The sequence below is a fragment of the Micromonas commoda genome, chromosome 3 (genome assembly GCF_000090985.2).
Source record: "Micromonas commoda chromosome 3, complete sequence".
Classification (NCBI taxonomy): domain Eukaryota; kingdom Viridiplantae; phylum Chlorophyta; class Mamiellophyceae; order Mamiellales; family Mamiellaceae; genus Micromonas; species Micromonas commoda.
The window spans coordinates 153,871-173,398 of NC_013040.1; the positions used below are offsets into that span (position 1 = coordinate 153,871).

The window sequence follows — 19,528 nt, forward strand, 5'->3', positions numbered from 1 at the left end:
ATTGTGACGATCGGAGGCACCTTTCCACGTGGGCAGGGCACCAGACAGCAGACAACTGAAGTCGACGCCGAGGTGCGGTGAGGGCAATGAACGTTTTTTTTGGCACATTGCTTCTAAGCGCTACGCTTTGCTACGAGGTTGCCCTTCCCCGCCATTCCCCGCGACCCGTCCAGCGGGACTTTCCGCGCGCATCGGGAGAGGCCACCTCGGACGGTGCGCGCTCGCCGCCGTCCATCCCCGTACGTACTCATCGTCTCAATCAATCAAATCAAGCCTTCGGAAAAACCAAACGCGTCTTCAAGCACAACATGGCGCGCGGTCGTTTAGAAGACGCAGCCGGAGCGGTCGACCACGTTGCAGTGAACGACGTCCGCGACGTGCGCGGACCAGTTGGCGACGGGTCCGATCTCCGTACCCTCCGGGTTGGTGGACACGCTCTGCGCGAGGATGCCGAGCCACGCGAGCATCGCCAGGCGGCAGTGCTTGAGCTCCTTGATCTTCAGCGTGTCGAGGTCGTCGCCGAAAAAGTTAGCCTCCTTGCCGTCGGAGAAGTTGAGGGGATCGAAGCGTCCGCCGGGGAAGACGGAGCCCGCGACGACGTCGTCGAAGGGGTTCTCGATGAGCCCGGTGCGGGTGCCCTCGGCGTAGCCCATGAGCAGCACCTCGAGGAAGATGAGGCCGAGGAGGGCGCCGTCGTAGGATGGGGTGAAGGACTGGTTGAGGTAAGAGATGGAGCAGTTGTCAAAGGTGCACTCCTGGCCAGCCATGAACCAGGGGATGCCGGTGAGGTTCTCCTGCGCCCACGCGCCGGTCACGCCGAGCATGGCGAAGCGGCCGTGGATGATCTCGGTGGAGACGTTGTTCTTGTACTCGTCGTAGGTGAGCGACGTGAGCGGGGAGGTGCGCTCGGAGGATGGGAACTCGCCCCACTCCTGCGTTTTCGGGATGGATCGGTTTGATCGACAGTCGGTCAGTTTTGCTTTCAGGGTGATTTGGATTTTGGTTTCAAACGGGCGATTTGAAAGGCAATAGAGCGGAACGCCTTCTAAGACCGTTACGAAAGTCGAAGGGACACGCAGAATCGGCGGCGGGATACGGCAGGCTTTTCGGTTGGAACCAAATGCGATCTGTTCCCGCGGGCCTTCACCGGGCGCGGAGCGAGGTTTTCACGGTCAAACGCCAAACGCGGCCGATGGATGGACGGACGATGACCCGACGGATGGCGAACGGGCGGTGAGTGGTTGTTCAAACGCGGGTCCGCGCGTGTACGCACCGGGTAGATCTCGATGCGGGACTTGCCGAGCTTGGTGTCCTTCTTGAGCGAAACGCGATCCTTGGTCATGCGGGCGAAGACCTTGAGACCCGCGCGCGCCTGCACGGAGCGGACGGCGGGCTTGGCGACGAGGCCGGTGCCGACGAGGGCGTTGGACATGGTGAGAGCCATTTTTGGAGGTGGGCGTGTGCGGAATATGACGCGATGGGCGCGGCAGGAACGTTCCTACAAAAGGAGGGCACGACTGCCAGCTGTGCCGGTTTATGCCACCGAAATTTCATCCCAGCCGTGGAGCCAGCATCCAGACTAAATGCGCTGTGCGCCAAGATTCCGTGTTTGCCGTTCCCACGGCTACCGGTGGGCACCCGAGATCTTTTCCCCAAGACGACCGAACAGTGAATCCCGACTTTATTCGCGCGTGCCATTTGAAAATGCCACAGTGGCACGTCCCATCCAATGAAAATCCCGCGATAAAATCAGACTGATTTCCACTTCACGGCTCCGATTGCACGCGACGGGATCTTCCACGAACCGGCTGGCACCAAACGCAACTCGAATCGTCGTCCTCGCCGAGAGGCGGTTGGCTGCTGCTGCCGTGCATCTCCGCCGGTGAGCTCGCGTCGCGGCGAGCGCCCCGCGGCAGTGTTCCTCGCGCTTCTCCCCGCCCGTGGGCAGCACACGCACCCACCGACTCTCCACTTCCAAAGTCGCGAGAAGATGTCCGCCGTCGTCGCCGGAAACCTGCTCGCCCTCGCGGGCACCGCGAAGCCTCTCAAGCGCGGCAGATCCGCCACGCGAACGCGTCGCGTCGTGAGCGCCGCCGCCAACGCCGACGACGCGCGCGTCGCCGACGTGAAGCGCGCCGTCGTCGCGACGCTCGCGTCCGCCGCCATCGCCCTCCCCGCGGTGCGTGCCGCGCAGATGTCCGATACCCCGCGCCCGCCTCCGGCCGGCCCCCGACCCACCGCTTCGTGAGACGAAGAATCTTCCATCGAACGCGATTGCCGTCGCTCGGGCCCGCATCTGACCTTTCCGTACGCTCCACGCACCCGACACAGATCGCCGCGCCCGTCGCCGAGATCGCGCTCACCCCCGAGGAGCAAATCGCCGCCGAGGTGGCCAAGTTCGAGGAGCAGCGCGCCAAGTGCGGCACCTCCGCGTGCCGCGACACCGTCACCCAGTGGGAATCCGCCGCGGTGAAGAAGATCAAGAAAAAGGCGGGCATCCCGCTCGACGCCCCCGCGCCCAAGGCGTACCCGACACCAAAGCGCGTCGCCCCGGCGCCCGTCGCCGAGACCGAGGCGGCACCCGCCCCAGCCGCCGCCCCGGAGGCGACCAGCCAGCCCGCCCCCAGGGCCGCCGCAGGGCCGCCCGTCGACGCCAAGGCTGACGCCAAGGCTCGACTCGCCGAGAGACAAGCCGCCTCCGCCGCCGCCGCGGAGAAGGCGGCCGCGGAGAAGGCCGCCAAGGCCGAGGCGCTCAGGCAGGCGCAAGCCGACGCGCAGGCGGAGCGCGTCGCCGCCGCCAAGGCTGCCGCCGAGGCTGCCGAGGCTAAGCGCGCCGCGGCGGCGGCGGCAAAGGCGGATGCAAAGGCGGATGCCAAGCCCGCGCCCGCGCCCGCCAAGAAGGCCGCGCCGGCTCCCCCGCCCGCCAAGAAGGCCGCGCCGGCCCCCGCCAAGAAGACTGCGGCCAAGCCCAAGTCCCCCGGCGTCTTCGACTACGTCGTGGGCGACGTGACGGTCGCGGCGCTCGGCTCCGCGGCGGCGCTCGCGCTGGTCGCGCCGTCGTTCAAGGACAAGGCTCTCGCGGGCGACGCGAGCGGCGCGCTCGAGGAGGTCAAGGGCCTCGTCACCGGCGCCAACCAGGACGCCGCGATCGGCAAGGCGTGCCTCCTCGGCGGCGTCGTCGCCGCCGACGCCCTCATCCACCTCCCGGTGCTCGGATTTTTCCTCCCCGGCCCCGCCGAGTTTGTCGGCACCGTCGCCGCGACGCTCTTGGCGGCCAAGTACTTCGTCACCAGGGAGGCGAGCTACGAGGAGGACATCAAGGACTTCGCCGCGTCCATCCCCGCGGGCGTTCCCGACGTCGCCTCCACGGTCGTCGAGCCAATCACCAAATTCGTCGGAGCCGTGAAGGCGCCCGACGCCGACGCGCTCGTCGGAGATTTCAACGAGTGGTTCAACGGGTTGGACGACCCCGTCGAGGAGATCGCGCCCAAGGCGGCGGCGTTTGGCGCGTGCGTCGCCGTGTCGTACGTCGCGCACTTCCCCGTCCTCGGTCTCGTGCTCCCGCGGGTGCTCGAGCTCGTCGGCGTGTACGTGTGCGGCGGGGCGGTTGCCAGGTACGGCGAAGCCGGGACCGTTTCGCTCAAGGCGGATTTGATCAAGGTGGGCGACGACGCGGGCGCCATCGTCAAGTCCGTCGTAAGCAAGTGAGGGTTGTTTCGTCGGGAGGTGGACGGGGAGGTGCGGACGGAGAGGGTCCGGCGCGGTTTGTGACACTTAGACGAGCGTGTAGTGTTGAGACGAGACTCGCAGACACACATTTTCCCGAACTCGCAAGGATCTGATTCTCCGGGACACGAAACGCCCAGCCGTGAAAACGTCGAGGGCTCGACCGAAGATCTTCACTGGCGGAGTGGGATGGAGCTGCCCGAGGACCTCGTCGAGCGCATCGCGGAGACGTGCGTGCGCGCGGGGGGTCTCAAGGAGTGGTGCCGCTCCTGGCGCGGCACGTGTCGGCGCTTCTCGTCGTTGCGGTGGTTCGAGGCGGTCGCGAGGGGCGGCGTGCCGCTGGCCGTGGTTCCGAGCGATCGGTGTCCCACCGTGCAGCTCGGCGTGAGCCGCGCGAGGAGCGCGACGGAGGACGCGGTGGCGCGCGCGGCCGCGACGCGACGCGCGCTCTCCCGCATCGCCGGAAGAAGCGAAGACGACGACGACGACGACGACGACGACGACGACGGGTGGGATGTCCTCGGGACCGGGCCGACGGTCCTGGTCACGCCCGGGGTGCACCGCGAGAACGTGCGGCTGACGCGAACATGCGCGCTCATCGGGTGGGGCTCGCGGGGTTCCGCCGTCATCGAGGGCAGCGGATGGGAACCCGCCCTCGCGTTCGCGGGTCTCGGCATGTCCGAGCGCGGGACGGGCGACACGATGGGCTGGAGCGTCGGCGACACCGGCGAGAGGTCCGTCGCGTGCAACCTATCGATTCGCAGTCGTAACCGCGCGCAAGCCTTCGCGGTTGCCGTGGTGAACGGCGCACCGAAGTTCGTCCGGTGCGACCTGCGCGGCGGGCTTCTCGTGCTCGGGTGGAAGACGTCCCCCGCCGCGCTCGCGTGCGTCGTTCGCGACGGCCGGGGCTGCGGAGTCAAGGTGACCGATCACGGCGAGGCGAGGCTCGACGGATGCGTCGTGGAGCGATGCGGGACGCACGGCTTGCTCCTCGAACGGGGCGGCCGGGCGGTGCTCGCCGGCCGCACGGTGGTCAGGGATAACGATTTAGAGGCTGTGCTGCACACGCCGGACACGGACGGCGTCGCGCTGGAGGGCGAGGGTGTCGACCTCGGACCTCCCGCCATCGTCCGCGTCGGCGTGCGAAAATACGACTCCGACGACGAGGAGGGAGACTCGGGTCACGTCTCGGTGGTGGTTCGGCCGAACGTGCGGAGGCTGCGGGTCGGGGCGGAGACGTTGGAGCACCTGCACGGACACGCGCCGGATTACGCCTGGCTCAAACGCGGGGGGTTCTCGTTCGACGACGACGGCGGAGACGAGGACTACGAAGAAGAAGAAGCGACGGGGTCAGACTACGACGAAGAAGAGACGGGGTCAGACTACGACTTCGACGACGACGACGAAGGCGTCTCCGCGTCTCCGCGTATTAATGAACCATATAGGGAATAGCGTAGCGTAAAGTATAGGGTAGTAGTCCACGGATCGTAGCGAGAAGCGCCGCGCGTCGTCGTCGTCGTGTGACTCTTCGTGAAACTCGCGTAAACCTCGCCGTCACCGTCGTCGCGAGCGCATCGTCTCCGCGCACGTCGCCTGAAGCTCCGCGATGGACGCGAGCCACGCGCCGTCGGCGACGGCGTCCGGGTCACCGCGCAGCACCGGATCGTTCGTCAGCCGACGCAAAATCGCAAACTCCGCCTCGGTCAACGCCTCGATCGACGCCTCAGTCAACGCCGGGGAGTCGGGGAGCGGGTCGGACGGGACGGGTTCGGCGCCGGATGCCGGAGGCCGCCCCCCGTCGCGACGTTTCCCTTTCGACGCGAACACGCGCGATGCACCACGCGAATGGGGGGGCGGCTCGGCGAGCGCGCCTTTCGACAGCGCCGATCGATCGGAGACGGCGCGAGCGGCTTCGAGAATAAACGGCGGGAACCCCGCGATTTTCGCCGCGTGCATCGCGCACGACCCGAGGGGAGCGGGGCCGGGCGATAGCTCGTACGTGAACGCCACCTCGGGTTCTGTATCGTCGGGGGTTCGATCCCCGCGCGGGTCGACGACGACGGCGCCCATGTGAAACTCGGAGACGCCGCGGGCTCGAACCGATTCGCGAATTTCCTCGGAGATTTCCTCGGACGATTGCGCCGCCGCCGGGTCCGCCGCCGGGTCCGCCGCCAGGTCCGCCGCGAGCGCGTGGTAGTGCGTGGCGAACAAACACCTGCTCCCACGCTCCGCCACCGCGGACGCGACGGCGTACGCGATGGCGTACCCGTCCGCCGTCGAAGTCCCGCGACCCAACTCGTCGATGACGAGCAAACTTTTGTCGGTCGCGGCGTTGAGAGCAGCTGCCGTCTCAGACATCTCCGCGAAAAAGGTGGAAACCCCCGACCGGATCCCGTCCCCAGCGCCCACGCGGCAGTACACCGCGTCGACGACGTGCAGCTCGCACGCGGACGCGGGAACGCGACACCCGACGTGCGCGGCGACGACGGCGAGCGCGGCTTGCCGAAGCAGCGTCGACTTGCCGCCCATGTTGGGCCCGGTGAGGAGCATCGTCGACGCGTCGCCGCCGATGCCGCCCAGCGCGACGTCGTTGCGAACGAACGTGCGGTAGTTTTCCGCGGATTTAACCAGCGGGTGCCAGCTGCCTTTCAGCGCCAGACGGTTGCGTCCGGAGCCGCCGCCGCCGCCGTCGTCGTCGTCGTTGGCGCGGTTCTGTTTGCAAAATGGTTCCAGGAAAACCGGCCTGCAAAACCAACCGGTCCCGCCGCCCGCGCGGCCGGCGACGCGGTCACCCCTCGGTCCCGTGCGCACGGCGAACGCCTGCAGCACGTCCAGGTCCGCGGCCGCGCTCACCACCTCCCTCCACTCGTCGCGGCTCTTGGAAAAATCCGTCACCGCCGCGGACGTCCATGTAGCCGCCGCTCGCGATGCGAGTCTGACGGCGGCGACGGCGCAAGCCTCGTTCCCCTCTTCGTCGAACCGGAGGGCGTCGCGAAGGGCGTCGTCGAACGCGAGGCACTGACCGGGCGATGGAAGCGCGGCGAGGTCGCCGAGAGCGCCGCCGCCCTCTTCGAAGATCCATCCGACCTCGGCGCGCGCGCCCTTCTTTGACGATTTTGTCTTTGAAGCCTTCTTCCGAGCCTTCTTAGCAGGCTTCCTCGGAGCCTTCCTCGCCTCGAGCTCGGGCTCGGGCTCGGACGACCCGGACTCGTCCGCTCCTCCGTAGACGCGCGCCGCGTACTCGCGGGTGCGCGTGAGCCTCGCGCGGAGCGCGCTCGCGGCGGGCGCCGCCCGCTCGCCCAACTCGAAAAAATCCGAGAGTAAACCGCACTCGGGACCGTCTCCGCCGGCGCCCTTTGAGTTCCCCAGCGACGCCAGCGCAGACGCACATCCCACCACGGCGTCGAGGCCATCCACGAACACGCCCACCTCCTTTCGTTTCGACGCGAAGAACGCGATCGCCGCCTCGCCGAGCGCCTCCGATGGATCATATGAACCGTCGCGAAACCGTTCAACGTCTGAACAGGGGCTCGAACCCGACCCCCCGACCGAGTCGAGCCTCCGTCGGAAGACGCCATCGTCGGAAAACGCGTTAAACCGCGGGTATGCATCGATTGGGCTCATCGCGTCGTCGTCCGATGGATATGAACCGTCGCGAAAGCGCCCGGGTCCCTTTGAAACGTCCCTATGAAAGGTACCGAACCCGTCGTCCCAAACCGACGGGGCGGACTCGCGAAAGCGCCCGGGTCCCTTTCGCCCAAACGCGTTCGACTCGAGATCGCGAAGCACGGACGGGCACCGGCGGCTGGCGCCGGAGTCGCCGCCAGCTGTGCCGCAGCCGAACGCAGCCGAGACGACGCATCCGCCAATCGGAGCTGTTTGCGCCAATCCGTAGCCAATCGGAGCCGTTTGCGCCAATCCGTAGCCAATCGGAGGCGCCGCGTCGCGATCCAGCGCGTCCCTCGCTGCGTCAGCCGCGTCAGCCGCGAGCCCGACCGACCTCGCGATTCCCCGCGCCGCGTCAACGCCACCACGCACAGCCGTGTCCGCCAACGACGCCCGGATAAAAGCGCAATCCTCCCCGAAGGAATCGACGAGCTCGTCGAGGGCGTCGAGCCTCTCGCCGACGGCGGCGGCGTCCGCGAGGGGCTGGAGGATCCACTCGCGGAGCCTCCTGCGACCGGGGGCGGTGACGGTGGCGTCGAGGAAGTGCAGGAGCGAGCCGTTGACGTCGCCGTCGTCGCCGCGAACGAGGTGGAGGGAGGACACCGCGGAGGCGTCGAGTCGGACGACGTTTGGTCCGCGGGCCTCGCCGAACCTCCGGGAACGCCGACGGTTCGGTTTAGGGTTCAGGGTCGAACCTAAACCTAAACCTAAGCCGTCGTCGTCGATGTCGTCGATGTCTACGTCGATGTCGTCGTCGTCGTCGTCGATGATGATGTCGTTTGATCGCCGGCGCGCCGGCGTTGGGGATGGCGGCTCCTCCTCCGTACCCACGAGCAACTTTCGGAACCTTCCCTGGCAGAGCGTCTCGGCGGCGGCTCCGGTCCACGCCAGGTGACGAACGGCGTACGCCAACGCTTCGAAGGCGACATCGCGCGCGTCTCGCAGCGCCTCCGGTAGACGCTCTTTCTCGCGCGGTGAAGTTGAACGGCGGTCGACGCCTCCGAAATGCGCCAGCGCGGCGAGGGTATCCTCCGGCGTAAACTCCGGCGCCCGAGCGCCCCCTGTTTAAAAAAAACCACGTCAGTCTAATTGCCCATACGAAAATGAAAATAAACTCACCGCGCTCCACAAAGCGAAAGGCGCACCCGTCGGGCAGGTCCGCCGCGCGCCTGCGCAGCGCCGCGAGCGTGCGCGCGGACAGAGACCCTTTATTCGTCCGCGTTCGAGACGCGATCACCTCCCTCGGTTCAAAAACCGCCAGCAGCGTGGCGAGCGCGTCTCTGGCGGGGGAATCGACGAAGCCGCCCACGACAATCTCGCCCGCGTCGGCGTCTACGAGCGCGACGCCGATCTCGACGGCACCCTCCTCGGCACCCTCCTCGGCACCCGCCTCGTCGACACGGACGGGTACCTCCGCGAGCGCCAGGAGGAACCTCGCGGCTTCCTCGCGGGTCAAACCCCGGTCCAGCGCCGGCGTGTAAATCGCGGTAACCTCGCGTTCGATGATCCCGCCCTTGGATCCTTTGGCACCCTCGGCACCCTTGGCACCCTTCGATGATCCTTTGGCACCCTTGGCACCCTCGGCACCCTTAGCGCTGCCAGCTGTGCCGCCGCCCTCGCGCCTCGCCGTCTCCTCGACCCTCGCGACGGCGTACCCCTGACCGAGGAGCTTCGCCGCCCACGCGTCGAAGTGGTCCTTGTGGCACCCCACCTTTTGCATGAACCGCGCGGGCTTGCCGCTGATTCGCAGGCCGACGCCCACACCGACTTCGGAGTCGACGTCGAACATGTTGTAAAAGGAGCCGTGCCTGCACATGACGACGCAGTCCATGAGCGACGCCTTGAGACGCCAGAACTGGCGCGTGAACTTGGGAAACGGCTCCAGCTGTGTCTCTCCGACGGCGAGGGAGCTCGGTTCGAAGGCGTCGAGGCCGGCTGAGGCGAGCGTCGGGCTGTACGCGTCCACGGGCCTCGGCGCGCCGGTCGCGTCCTTTGGGTTCGCGAGCCACTCGGGTCGCGCGGCGCCGCCCGCGGGGATGTGATCTTCCCCGTCGTCGTCGCCCGGGGCTCGCGCCAGCGCGGCCGCGAGCGCCGCGGCGAAGGCGCGCTTTCGCTCGAGCGCCCCGGCGGTTGCCGCCGCGGGAGGGGGCGCCGCGGGCGCGAAGGACCGGTCGCGGAGCGAGCGCGCGGGGGACGGGGGCGACGGCGGGCACCCTCGGGGACGCGCGTTCTCCAGCGGCGATGCGGTGTCGATGAGGGTCTCAGCGGCGCGCGCTCGCTCGCCTCCGGCGTCGCCCCCCGGCGGGGGCGCCGCCGACGACCCTCCGTACGTCTCGTTTCTCCCGCGCCGGGCGAGCGCCTCCTCGCGCTTGCGCCGTATCCGTTCGCGCTGTTCGTCGGTGAGCGCGAGGGGCGCCGAGGCCCGACGCGACACTCCGCCTCCGCCGGAGCTGAGCAGCCAGCTCGCGGCGTCGTCCCACTCGCACGCGCCCATCGCGCCAGCCGGTGTGCAGCCGAGAGGGGCGGGGTTCAAAAGCGTAAAAGGGTCACGAGGTCACAGGTGGGATTCACAAAAAAATCAAAATCTCCTCGTATAACACGAAAGTACGAAGGTAACGCGTAACACTAAGCTCTAGCTAGCTAGCACGGACTCCACACGCAGAAGCTCCCCTCGCAAACCACAACCGCGGAATCCACGAACGCGTGCTTAAACGGCAGCGCGTTGTGCTCCCCAACCTGCCTCACGTTCCGACCACCCCCGACGGACGCCAACCGATGAACGATCGGCATCCGAGGAAAACGCGTCATCCAAACGTGATCGCCGCCGCCGACGCCCGCGCCCGCGCCGGATCCGTCGCTTCGAACCGGATAGCACACGCGGTCCTCGTCGGGTGCCCACAGCGAGTGCGTCTGCGAGTACTGCTCGAAGATGGGCAGGACGTCCTGGACGAACGTCTTGGTCGGGACGTGCCAGCGACCGCGGGTGATGACGCCGAGGACGTCGTCTGGGTCGAACCCATAAGCCCCCGTCTCGTGCACCCTCGCGCGAATCGAATCGAGCGTGCCCGGATCGATCGCGTCCTCGCCCACCCCGGCGCCCCCGCATTCCTCGCACCGGTAGCGGTCGCGACCGTGCGAGCAGCGGAAATCACCCGCGAGGGCGTCGTCGTAACTTCTCGAAACGCAGCGACAGAAGACGGGCGCCCCGGGGCCGCCGCCGCTCGCGGCGAAGCAGCCGGCGCCGTGCGTCGTCGCGGATGGAGGATCCTCCAAAAGTGAGAGATCCGATGCGCCCAGCCAAGTCGCCGGGGGATCCCACACCATCCACTGGTGCATCGGGAACACGTGGCTCGTCGTGGTAAAGTGACACGCCACCAGGATAAGCAACCGCGTGCCCGAAGCGCTCCACTGCATGGCGCAAACCTGGTGCAGCACGGGGTTGGGAGCGACGGATCCCTCGTCGTCGATTCGCAGCCCCGCGTCGGCGCCGAATCCGCACCGGCGAAGGTCCAGGACGCGCGTCGCGCGGTCCCACGTTCGATTCCCGTCGGGGCCGTCCACCGCGCGCCTCGCCCACAGCGCGCCGTCATCCGCCCAGCACACGATCTTACCCCCCGGCGCCGCCGCCGCCACCGTCGAGACGACGACGTGCAGCTCGTTGTACGCGGCGGGCGGCGCCAGTTCCACGACGCACGCGTCCTCGAGGGTGCCGACGGGTGCGCCGACGGGTGCCGACGGGTGCCGAGCATCCTTCGAGAACAGCGATCGCGCGGCGATGACGGAGCGCTCGACGGCGGCCGCCACGCGAGACGCCGCGGACCGCGGCATCGAAGCGTCGAGACCGAGCATCGCGAGCCTCGCGGACTCGCGCCGTTGCGCGTCGGTGCCGCGAATTTCGTTCGGGCCCGGCGTGGGCGCCGCGGGAAGCAGCGCGAGATGCACCGCTCGGGGCATCGCGTCCGGGAACGACACGGGCACCAGCCAGTGGCCGTGGTCGCCCGGTGAGTCACCGCCCGGTGAGTCACCGGCGACGAGGTTTGAACCGCGACCGACCGATGGAACGTCGCGCGCGGGCCTCACCCACTGGACTATGTGCGCGAGCCCGGGCAGCGACGTCTCGTGCAGCCGATCGCGCCGAAAGCTCACCACGTCGCTCGGCCTCGCGCGGCGAACGGACGGAATCGCGCAGGCGAACGGGTTGACGTACCCGACAGACGCGGACGGACCGGATCCCTTCTTCGCCTTGCCGAGCCTCGAAAAACCACCCACCACGGGGGCCCGCGATCGATCGCCCCCCCCTCCCGCCGCGCCGCCCGCCGCCGCCGCCCGCCCCGTGAGCCTCGCTCGCTTGATAGCTCGCCCGCCCGACCGCGACCTCCGTTCCACCTCCGCCGCTCGACGCATCGCCGCCTCCTCCCGCTCCCCGCGTCCGGCTCCCCAGACGGAACCGCCCCCCCTTCGCCGGCTTGAACCCCCCCGCCGGACCCCCGCCGGGTGCACGATCGCGGCCGGGAGCAGCGATCGCGCCAGCTGCACCGCCGCAGACCTCAGCGTCTCAACCCCGGCGGAGTATCCACCGCGAAACGCGTCGACGCTTCGTCGCCACCACAGAGACTCGGGCGCGGACGATACCTCGCGCAAGCCGCCCTCGTCGTCGTCGGACGCCGCGTGGGCACCCCAGACGGCACCCTCGACGGCACCCCCATCGGCACCCCCGCCGGCTCGCCACGCCGGGTGGGTGTTTCCCGTCGACGCCCTATTGTCGCGCTCCTCCTCGAGCTCGTCGCCGTCCAGCTCGAAGGAAGCCTCGGACGCCGTCTCGTTCTCCTCCTTCCGGAGGCGCTCATTCATTCGGACGTCTTCGTCCCGCTCGAGGGCTCGAGCCGCTCGGACGCGGTCGCGTGCGCCGCCCGCGACGGGACGCGCGGTGCACTCGCGATCGAGCCCCGACCACGCGCGAAGGTTCGCCGGCGAGATTTTACCGACGGCGGCGCCGTTCACGAGGGACAGCACGTCGCGGGTGCTCGGACCGGGCGAAAACGAGAGCTCGCGGCCAGACTCCACCAGCGTCAGCGTCTCCCGAGCGTCGGCGCTGAGCCACCCGTCTGGGCCCACGCCCCGAACGTTCGCGGGGGCGGCGGCGGCGTCGTCGTCGTCGCCCGCGACGAAATCTCCCCTTCGACGCTTGGTACCCGCCAGTGATTGGTGATTCTTGAATTGGTGATTCTTCGCGAGAAACTTCGAGCCGCGGGTGCCGGCGGCGCCGGGCGTGGCGCCGTGCAGCGACGCCATCGCGACGGTCAGGTCCAGCTCGTGAAGCGCGAACTCCTCGCCGTGCCGCCTGACGTTCATGAGCAGAAGCCGAGTGCCGCACGCGGTGAAAGCGGCGAAGACGGGATTCCGGAGCGGCACGTGCACCGAATTCATCGCCGGGAGCTTGTGCGATCGAACCCGATCTATCGGGGCGACGATTCCGCGGGGGTACGCCCGCGGTTCCTTCGCCTTGTTCGCGTCCACGGAGTCGTCCTCGTCGTCCAGCTGCTGCCACGCGGCGCCGCCCGATTGGCCGCCGCCCGAATCGCCGCGGCCGAAAAACGCCGCGTTTGTCCCGGCCAGCTGTTGCGTCCGGCCGGCTGTTTGCGTCCGGCCAGACGTCCCGAGCCCGTGCCCCGCCGCCGCGGTGGAGTCCTCGTCCCCCATCGTGGCGTCCTCCGAGTCGTACCCGTCGCCCCGGTCGTGCCCGGTTCCCCGACGACGACGATCGAGGATCTGAAATTGACGATCTCCGCTTGCAAACCGGTTCGAGCGTTTAGGTCGAAGGCACGCGGTGGGCGCGGAGAGCACGAGTTTGCATCCCTCGGCGCTCTCCTGCGCGACGACGAGCATCGACGCGTCCGGCGACCAGGTGAGCAGGTTGGGCGCGAGCGGCTGCGGCGAGGGCGCCTCGTACGCGACGCGAACGCGGCCGCCTCCCTCAACGGGATCGCACGTGAGGACCCTCGCGTGGTCCGCGACGGCGATACGATCGACGCCGCGCGCGCGGTGCCACAGGACGTGCCTGCGCCACGCGTACAGCTGTTTCCACGTGAAGTCGCGGTTGACGAGGTCCTCTCGCACCAGCGCCGGGGCTTCCTGCGCGCGCGCGAGCGCGCGCCAGATGGCTGGCCTCGAGCAGTACGCCCTCGCCGCGCGGCAGGTCATGCCGAGGCGCGCGACGTCCGGCCCGTCCAGCCTGGAGACCACGTCGGCGAAGATGCTCCTGGGCAGGCATCCCAGCGAGGAGTCCCGCAGGGCGTCGACCTCGGCGACTCGCGCGTCCCACTCGTCGGTGCTCTCCGCCCGACCTTTCCCTCTCCCTTTCTTCTCCTTTCCCACCACCCGACTCCGGAAGAATGACGCCCTCATGATGCGAACGCGCCCCCGAGGGTTCCCCTCGACCCGACACTCGACGAGCGCCTCTCCCGGCCCGAACGCGGCGGGCAGGGCTGCTCGTGCACTCGCGCTGAACCCGCGCACGCGCGCGCACCTCCTGCTGTGACCCGTCAGCGCGGGCGGGCGCGCGGTCCGAGGAGGCCGAAAATCCCGCCTATCGTCTCCGCGCGTCGTCTGCTCCGAGCACGTGATTTTTGCGGGTGACAGGATGGAAGAAGAGGGTGGAAAGTTCTTACGGGTGTCGCGGTCCAGTCAAACTGCACCGGCGACAAAGAAAGGCGGTTTGAACAAGAGCCTTGCTCGGCTCGTCGATTAAAAACGAAGGAATCGATTCGGTCCCCCGCGTACGGACCCTCCCCCAGCCAACTCTCCCATCCTCGGAATCCTCCCCCTCCCGATCTGCCAAAGCTCGCCAGGCGCGGCTCGTAAATATGCGGACAAGTCGTCGACGGCGTCATCGACTGAGACCGAACCGATGCACAAAACGAAAGTTGGAACACCGTCGGTGGTCGTCGAATGATGCCTCACTTGCCCGCGGATGCGGTGAGGAGCCCGCCCGCCGGGGGCTTGGTCTCCTTACCTCCCGCGCCCTTGTCGCCGGTCTCGGGCCTCGCCTCGAGCTGATCGTACTGCAGGTTGAAGTTATCCTTTCGGATCCGCTCCCAGCTCATGACGTCGAAGATCCAAAACGATCCCCGCTCGCCCCGCTCGCTCTTCATCACCGGCTCCGTGCCCGCGACGCGCATGATCCAAGCCTTCAGCTCCTTGTGGAAACCCCACCCGCGGGCGCACAGCTCGTCAGCCGCGAAGAGCTGCGATTCGTCCCCAGGCATGGAGTAAAAGACGTAAAAGAGCGTCTCCTGCTGAAACTTTTGGAACACCGCCGGCCTCACCCCCGCGACTGGCACGCTGTAGCACGCCGGCAACAGGAGCTCAACCTCGGGCCGCGGCGGGGTGTCCGCCCACGGGGACCCGAACGTCTTGTACAGGGGCTCCGGGGAGTTGAGGTTCAGGCCGAGGGTGGTGAGGTCCGTGCCGAGCGCGAGCGTGGTGAGATCCGGGTCGGACATTCGGATGACGCCGAGGAGCCCGAGGAGGCCGAAGCGGTCCGTCGCGGCGGCCATCTGACCGCCGCCGACGCCCTTGCCGCCGCCCGATCCCTTGCCGCCGCCAAACTCGTACGGCGCGCCGCCGCCCATCGGCCCGTTGAGGTCGAGCTTACCGCCCTGGGGACCCTGCGCAAAGGGGCCGGGCTGACCCAGCGCGGGTCCGCCGCCGCCTTTGCTCGCGCCCCCGCCGCCGCCGCCGCCCCCGCCGGGAGCGCCGGGAAGCGCGGGGAAGTCCTCGTTCTGGATGGTGAACTCCGGGTGTGGCTTCTGCAGCGCCATCGCGCCGTATCCGTCGCCCATCGATCCCATTCCGTCCATCCCGCCGAAGACTCCGCCCTGCCCGGGGCCCATGCCGCCGAATGCGCCCTGCGCGCCGGGCTGCCCGCCCAAACCACCGCGCGCGCCGGGTGGCGGGCCGCCGAGGCTGGGGAACTCGGACATGTCGAACGGAGTCTGGTCCTCGCCCATGCCGCCCATGCCCATGCCGCCCTGCGCGCCGAAGGGTGAACCCGCCCCGCCCTTGTTGATCATGGCGAGTAAATCGGGCCCCGATCCCCGCGGACCCGGGATGCCGCCGCCGCCGCCCCCGCCGAAGGATCCGCCGCCGGCCATCATCCCGCGAGGCCCCGCGCCGGCGTTGGGACCCATCATCCCGCCGTTCGCGGCGCCCGGCATGCTGCCCTGGCGCGCGAGCAGCTGGCCGCCGCTGCCGGTGCGGTCCATGCTGGCTCGCGCGCCACCCGGGGAACCGCCCAAGCCGGGGGGCGCACCGCCGAGCCCGAGCCCGCCGTTCATCTGCGCCTGCGCGTTGAAGACACCGGGCGGGTTGCCCATGCCGCCGCCCTGCATGCCGCCCTGCATGCCGCCCATGAACTGGCCCCGAGCCTGGGGCGCGCCCTGCATCCCGCCGGGACCCCGGCCGGGGCCCATCCCGTACTGCATGCCCTGCATGTTGCCGTGGGAGCCCACGAGGGGGAACCCGCCGCCGCCGGGAGGGGCAGTCTGGTAGTTGTTCTGCCCGTTCAACATCTTACCCCGTCCTCACGCGAAGCACACAGCCGTGCAGTGAAGCCTCGTCGCCCACCCTCCGTCACTTTTTATTTTTTTTTTCTTGTTTTGAGCTTCTAACGAAGGCGGCGATGGCTCCCCCGCGCTCTGCTCATGTGACGGTGGCGCGTGTGCACAGCTCACAAGTCGTGTCCGATCCCTCCGTCCTTCGTTAACTGCGAAAATCGCGGGACCGGGGCGCGGTCAGCGTCGGAGACGGGGCGAGATCTAGCGAGAGGGAGGCGGCCCCGTGGGATACGGGCGATGCGCACGGGGGCCGCGATCGTGGGCGGAAACGAGCGACTCGCGCGCGACGCGATCAAATTTCGCGCAGGGTGCGCGCGCGACGGGCACCCACGTAACCTAATGAAGCGAGTGCGCGCGTCTTCTGTCGCGTTGGGCGATCGTGCTTTCGGGCACGCGCGTCGACGGGAGGCGAGGGTTGCGCGGGAATTTCACCAAACCAAGGGCGGGAGCCTGGAGAAAAAATGCCGAGGGTCGCGACGCTCACCTTCAACGGAAGACGACGGTCTCGCTCGTCGCGAAGCCTCCTTCCTGGCGTTCGCGCGACCTTCTGCGAGGTCTGTCGTTCGAACGGCGATGTCCGCGGACGACGCCTCGATTGTGACGCGCCCGCACACTTGGAGGCGGGTTACCTCTCTCCGAGGGGCGGGGTCAATCCTCCTCGGCGGGGTCTTTTTTTTATGCGGGGACGAATCGGAGGTTCACGACTCGTCAAAAACCCCCGCGAGTGATCCCTGACTGACCCTTGATTGGGAGATGCGTCAGGTCGGACCGCCCCCGCTGCGCGTCTTGGGCGAACCCCGTGGGCGATCCAACATCCAAACCGTTAGGCGCGCGCCGCCGCCGCTCCACGGTGTCACTCGCCATGGCCCCGGCGGACACCGCGGGTCTCGAGCGTTTGGTCCGAACCGTCCGCTCCGACGCGGAGCAGCGCAAGCGCCTCGTCTGCAACGCCTGCTTCCTCGCCGCGCTCGCCCAACTCCACCCGGAGGTGGTGGCCAAACCCAAGGGTGAGCGGCGGTGGAGGCGCGAGGAGCTGGACGCGCTCGCCGCCGCGACCGCCGGGCGGATCGACGACGCCGATCCCGTCCACGTCATCGTCGGTGTCGACGACCTCAACGTCAACATCCGGTACATGAAGGGGTCGCTGGTGTACCTTCGCGCGGAGACCAACCCGCCGCTGCGATGCATGATGTACTCGTCCATGCCTCCGCCCCCCGGGCAGGAGGAGCCGAGCGCCGACGATAGCGCCGATGGTCCCAAAACCCCCGGGCAGGATGAGACCGCGGATCTTCCCACGGGTCCCGCGAAGGTGTTGGACGATGCCGACGCGTCTCACGCGCTCGTCCGCGCCGTCCTCGAACGCCTCAACGACGATCCGACGATCGACACAGCTGGCGGCGGCGTCGACGCGGACGATCCCGAAGCCGTCGCGACGTGGCGCGCGGCGCGCGTCAGAGAATCCCTCACCGCCGCCCACGGCGCGCACTGGCACGTCGTGCACGACGCCAAGCCGTTCGGCGCGGCGGTCGTCACATCCGGCGAAGGGCGCAGGGTGCTGGCGCAACGGGGGCGCTACTCGTTTCTCGTCTGGCGACATTCTTCGTCCATCAAGTCGCCGCTCGAAGCGATCCGTCGACGGATACGCGCGGATCTTCCCGCGCTGAGGCGCGGCGCGAGGACGACGTTCCTCGTCGTGTGCGCCGTCTACGCGTTGTGGTACCGGGCGATGTGTCGCGAGGAGGAGGAGGAGGGAGGCGGGGGAGGCGCGGGGGGGGGTACGCGTCCGAATGACGATCGCACAGCTGTCGGGATCATCGCGGGCGCGGAGCCGAGGCTGACGACGTTCCTGTGCGCCGCCGGGGAGAGTGCCGCGCCGTTCGCGTTCTTCGCGCTCGCGGTGATGTTCGCGTTGGGGGGCGGGGGCACGGCGAGCGCGATCGGGGCGCGGTACGCGAGGGCGTTTGCGCGGCGAAAGCGAAAGTCGGCGTAGTGCTACGCGAACGTAGTCAGACGGAGTTGTGATTTGCGAATTAGGCGTCTGTTAACCGTAAACTCGCAATCACAAACGGATGATCAGTGCCGCGAATCTTGATGATGAGCTGGCGTCGCAGAGCCCCACACAGCTCGAGCATTATCATCCGCACCATGTCGTTCGCTTTGGCATCGCTCCAGGGCCGGGCGCTAGCTAGCCCGCTCCATGTGAAGAGGACCGCTCCGCGTCGTGGGACCCGCGCGGTCCTCGTCCGCGCGGCGGTGGACCCCGAGCGCGACGTCATCCTCGTCTCGGGTTGCCGCGAGCGCGTCGCTCAGTGCTGCGTCGATCAGCTCAGCAAGAACGAGCGCAGCGCGGGGGTCGTGATCAAGGTGACGCTGCCCCACGACGCCTACGTCGGCGTCAAGAACCCGCTCAACGCCATGGCGAAGGACCTCGTGTTCCCCGACAAACCGATGATCGACTGCCTCGGCGCCCTGGACGCGGTCGAGTGCGTCGACGAGTCCACGGATTTGTTCAAGGGTTGCCTGAAGGACGCGACCGGCGTGATCCTCGCGTCGGAGTACGCACCGACGCTGCTCCAGACCGCGGTCGACCTCTGCGACCGCATCAAGGCTGGCGCCATGCCCAAGTTGCGCAGGGTCGTGGTCTTGTCGCACATCGGCGTCGAACGAAGGGACGTGGATCCCTGGAAGTTCATGAATCGAAAGACGATGGTGGGCACCGGCGTGATCGGCGGCAAACCCCAGCCGGGCGGCGCCCCGCTGGACCGATGGGTCGACGCCGAGGAGCTCATCAAGGCGACGCTCGAGTCCTGCGGAGGCGCGGACAAGTCCCCGTGGTCTTACACCATAATCAGGGTCGGCGACCTGCGCGGGAACGGCCCAACCTCCGTCACCTACGGCGACGCGATGCTCACACTCGTGGACAACGCCTTCGACGTTCGCATGCAGGACATAGAGATGGAGGAGGGCGACGCGTTCGAGGGGTTCACCAAGCGCCTCTCCGTCGCGGTGGTCATGAACCGGATGCTGACGACGCAGTCGTACAGGGTGATCAACAGGACCTTCTCGTGCATCAGCACGGGGCCGGTGGACAGGGAGCGAAGGAAGGGTTGGGACGTGGCGAAAGGGCGGTCGCCGCCGCCCATCGAGGACAAGGTCGTGGACGAGGAGCTCCAGCCCAAGGAGGAGGAGGAGAACGTCCCCGCGGGCGCACCCGTGCCCACATGAGAACAACACAAGTTAGCGTCTCATCGTGTATTCAAAAGTTTAAACCTCGCCCCTATTTCTTCGCCTTGGCCTCCATCTCGCGGAGCTCAGCCTCGAGCTTGTCCACCGCCTCCTTCCTCATCTCCTCCGGGAGCTCCTCGTCCTCCGCGGCGAGATCCGCGAGGATTCCCTCGCCGTCGCTGTCGCTATCCTCGTCGTCCGAATCCTTCCCGCTGAGCCACCGCTTATTCTTCTTGAGTAAACCGACGAGTTCCTCCTCCTCCTCCACGCTCAGCGCGCCGGCGTCGCCCCGAGCG

At 68.2% G+C, this 19,528-nt stretch overlaps 8 protein-coding genes across 8 annotated transcripts; 4 read left to right on the top strand and 4 right to left on the bottom strand.

Annotated features, from left to right (window-relative positions):
- Positions 1–74: 74 nt before the first annotated feature.
- Positions 75–1,495, bottom strand: LHCP3 (prasinophyte specific chlorophyll a/b-binding protein, chloroplast precursor). The gene is made up of 2 exons (XM_002500767.1): positions 1,274–1,495; positions 75–932 (listed from the first exon to the last, which is right to left on the bottom strand). The coding sequence occupies exons 1-2, from the start codon at positions 1,442–1,444 to the stop codon at positions 324–326; spliced, it is 780 nt and encodes a 259-aa protein (XP_002500813.1). The 5' UTR covers positions 1,445–1,495; the 3' UTR covers positions 75–323.
- Positions 1,496–1,990: 495 nt separating this feature from the next.
- Positions 1,991–3,708, top strand: MICPUN_99274 (predicted protein; the record flags this gene model as incomplete). The annotated part of the gene is made up of 2 exons (XM_002500320.1): positions 1,991–2,179; positions 2,332–3,708. The coding sequence occupies 2 exons, from the start codon at positions 1,991–1,993 to the stop codon at positions 3,706–3,708; spliced, it is 1,566 nt and encodes a 521-aa protein (XP_002500366.1).
- Positions 3,709–3,915: 207 nt separating this feature from the next.
- MICPUN_56657 (predicted protein) lies at positions 3,916–5,178 on the top strand (the record flags this gene model as incomplete). Its single annotated transcript, XM_002500321.1, has 1 exon — positions 3,916–5,178. The coding sequence occupies one exon, from the start codon at positions 3,916–3,918 to the stop codon at positions 5,176–5,178; it is 1,263 nt and encodes a 420-aa protein (XP_002500367.1).
- Positions 5,179–5,919: 741 nt separating this feature from the next.
- Positions 5,920–6,276, bottom strand: MICPUN_80006 (predicted protein; the record flags this gene model as incomplete). Its single annotated transcript, XM_002500768.1, has 1 exon — positions 5,920–6,276. A coding segment is annotated over one exon (357 nt), but the record flags the coding sequence as incomplete, so codon positions are not given.
- Positions 6,277–9,967: 3,691 nt separating this feature from the next.
- MICPUN_56659 (predicted protein) lies at positions 9,968–13,797 on the bottom strand (the record flags this gene model as incomplete). Its single annotated transcript, XM_002500769.1, has 1 exon — positions 9,968–13,797. The coding sequence occupies one exon, from the start codon at positions 13,795–13,797 to the stop codon at positions 10,033–10,035; it is 3,765 nt and encodes a 1,254-aa protein (XP_002500815.1). The 3' UTR covers positions 9,968–10,032.
- Positions 13,798–14,348: 551 nt separating this feature from the next.
- On the bottom strand, positions 14,349–15,962 carry MICPUN_56660 (predicted protein; the record flags this gene model as incomplete). The annotated part of the gene is made up of 1 exon (XM_002500770.1): positions 14,349–15,962. One exon carries the CDS (start codon positions 15,960–15,962, stop codon positions 14,349–14,351), a length of 1,614 nt encoding a protein of 537 aa, XP_002500816.1.
- A 907-nt stretch (positions 15,963–16,869) lies between these two features.
- On the top strand, positions 16,870–17,997 carry MICPUN_56661 (predicted protein; the record flags this gene model as incomplete). The annotated part of the gene is made up of 1 exon (XM_002500322.1): positions 16,870–17,997. One exon carries the CDS (start codon positions 16,870–16,872, stop codon positions 17,995–17,997), a length of 1,128 nt encoding a protein of 375 aa, XP_002500368.1.
- Positions 17,998–18,152: 155 nt separating this feature from the next.
- On the top strand, positions 18,153–19,232 carry MICPUN_56662 (predicted protein; the record flags this gene model as incomplete). The annotated part of the gene is made up of 1 exon (XM_002500323.1): positions 18,153–19,232. The coding sequence occupies one exon, from the start codon at positions 18,153–18,155 to the stop codon at positions 19,230–19,232; it is 1,080 nt and encodes a 359-aa protein (XP_002500369.1).
- Positions 19,233–19,528: the final 296 nt, after the last annotated feature.

Bases quoted from the DNA above. Each gene is read 5' to 3' on its own strand.
- LHCP3 (XM_002500767.1), bottom strand. From the start codon at position 1,444: ATGGCTCTCACCATGTCCAACGCCCTCGTCGGCACCGGCCTCGTCGCC. The intron at 933-1,273 runs GTGCGTACACGC...CCGAAAACGCAG, and splicing joins CCCGCATCGAGATCTACCCG to GAGTGGGGCGAGTTCCCATC.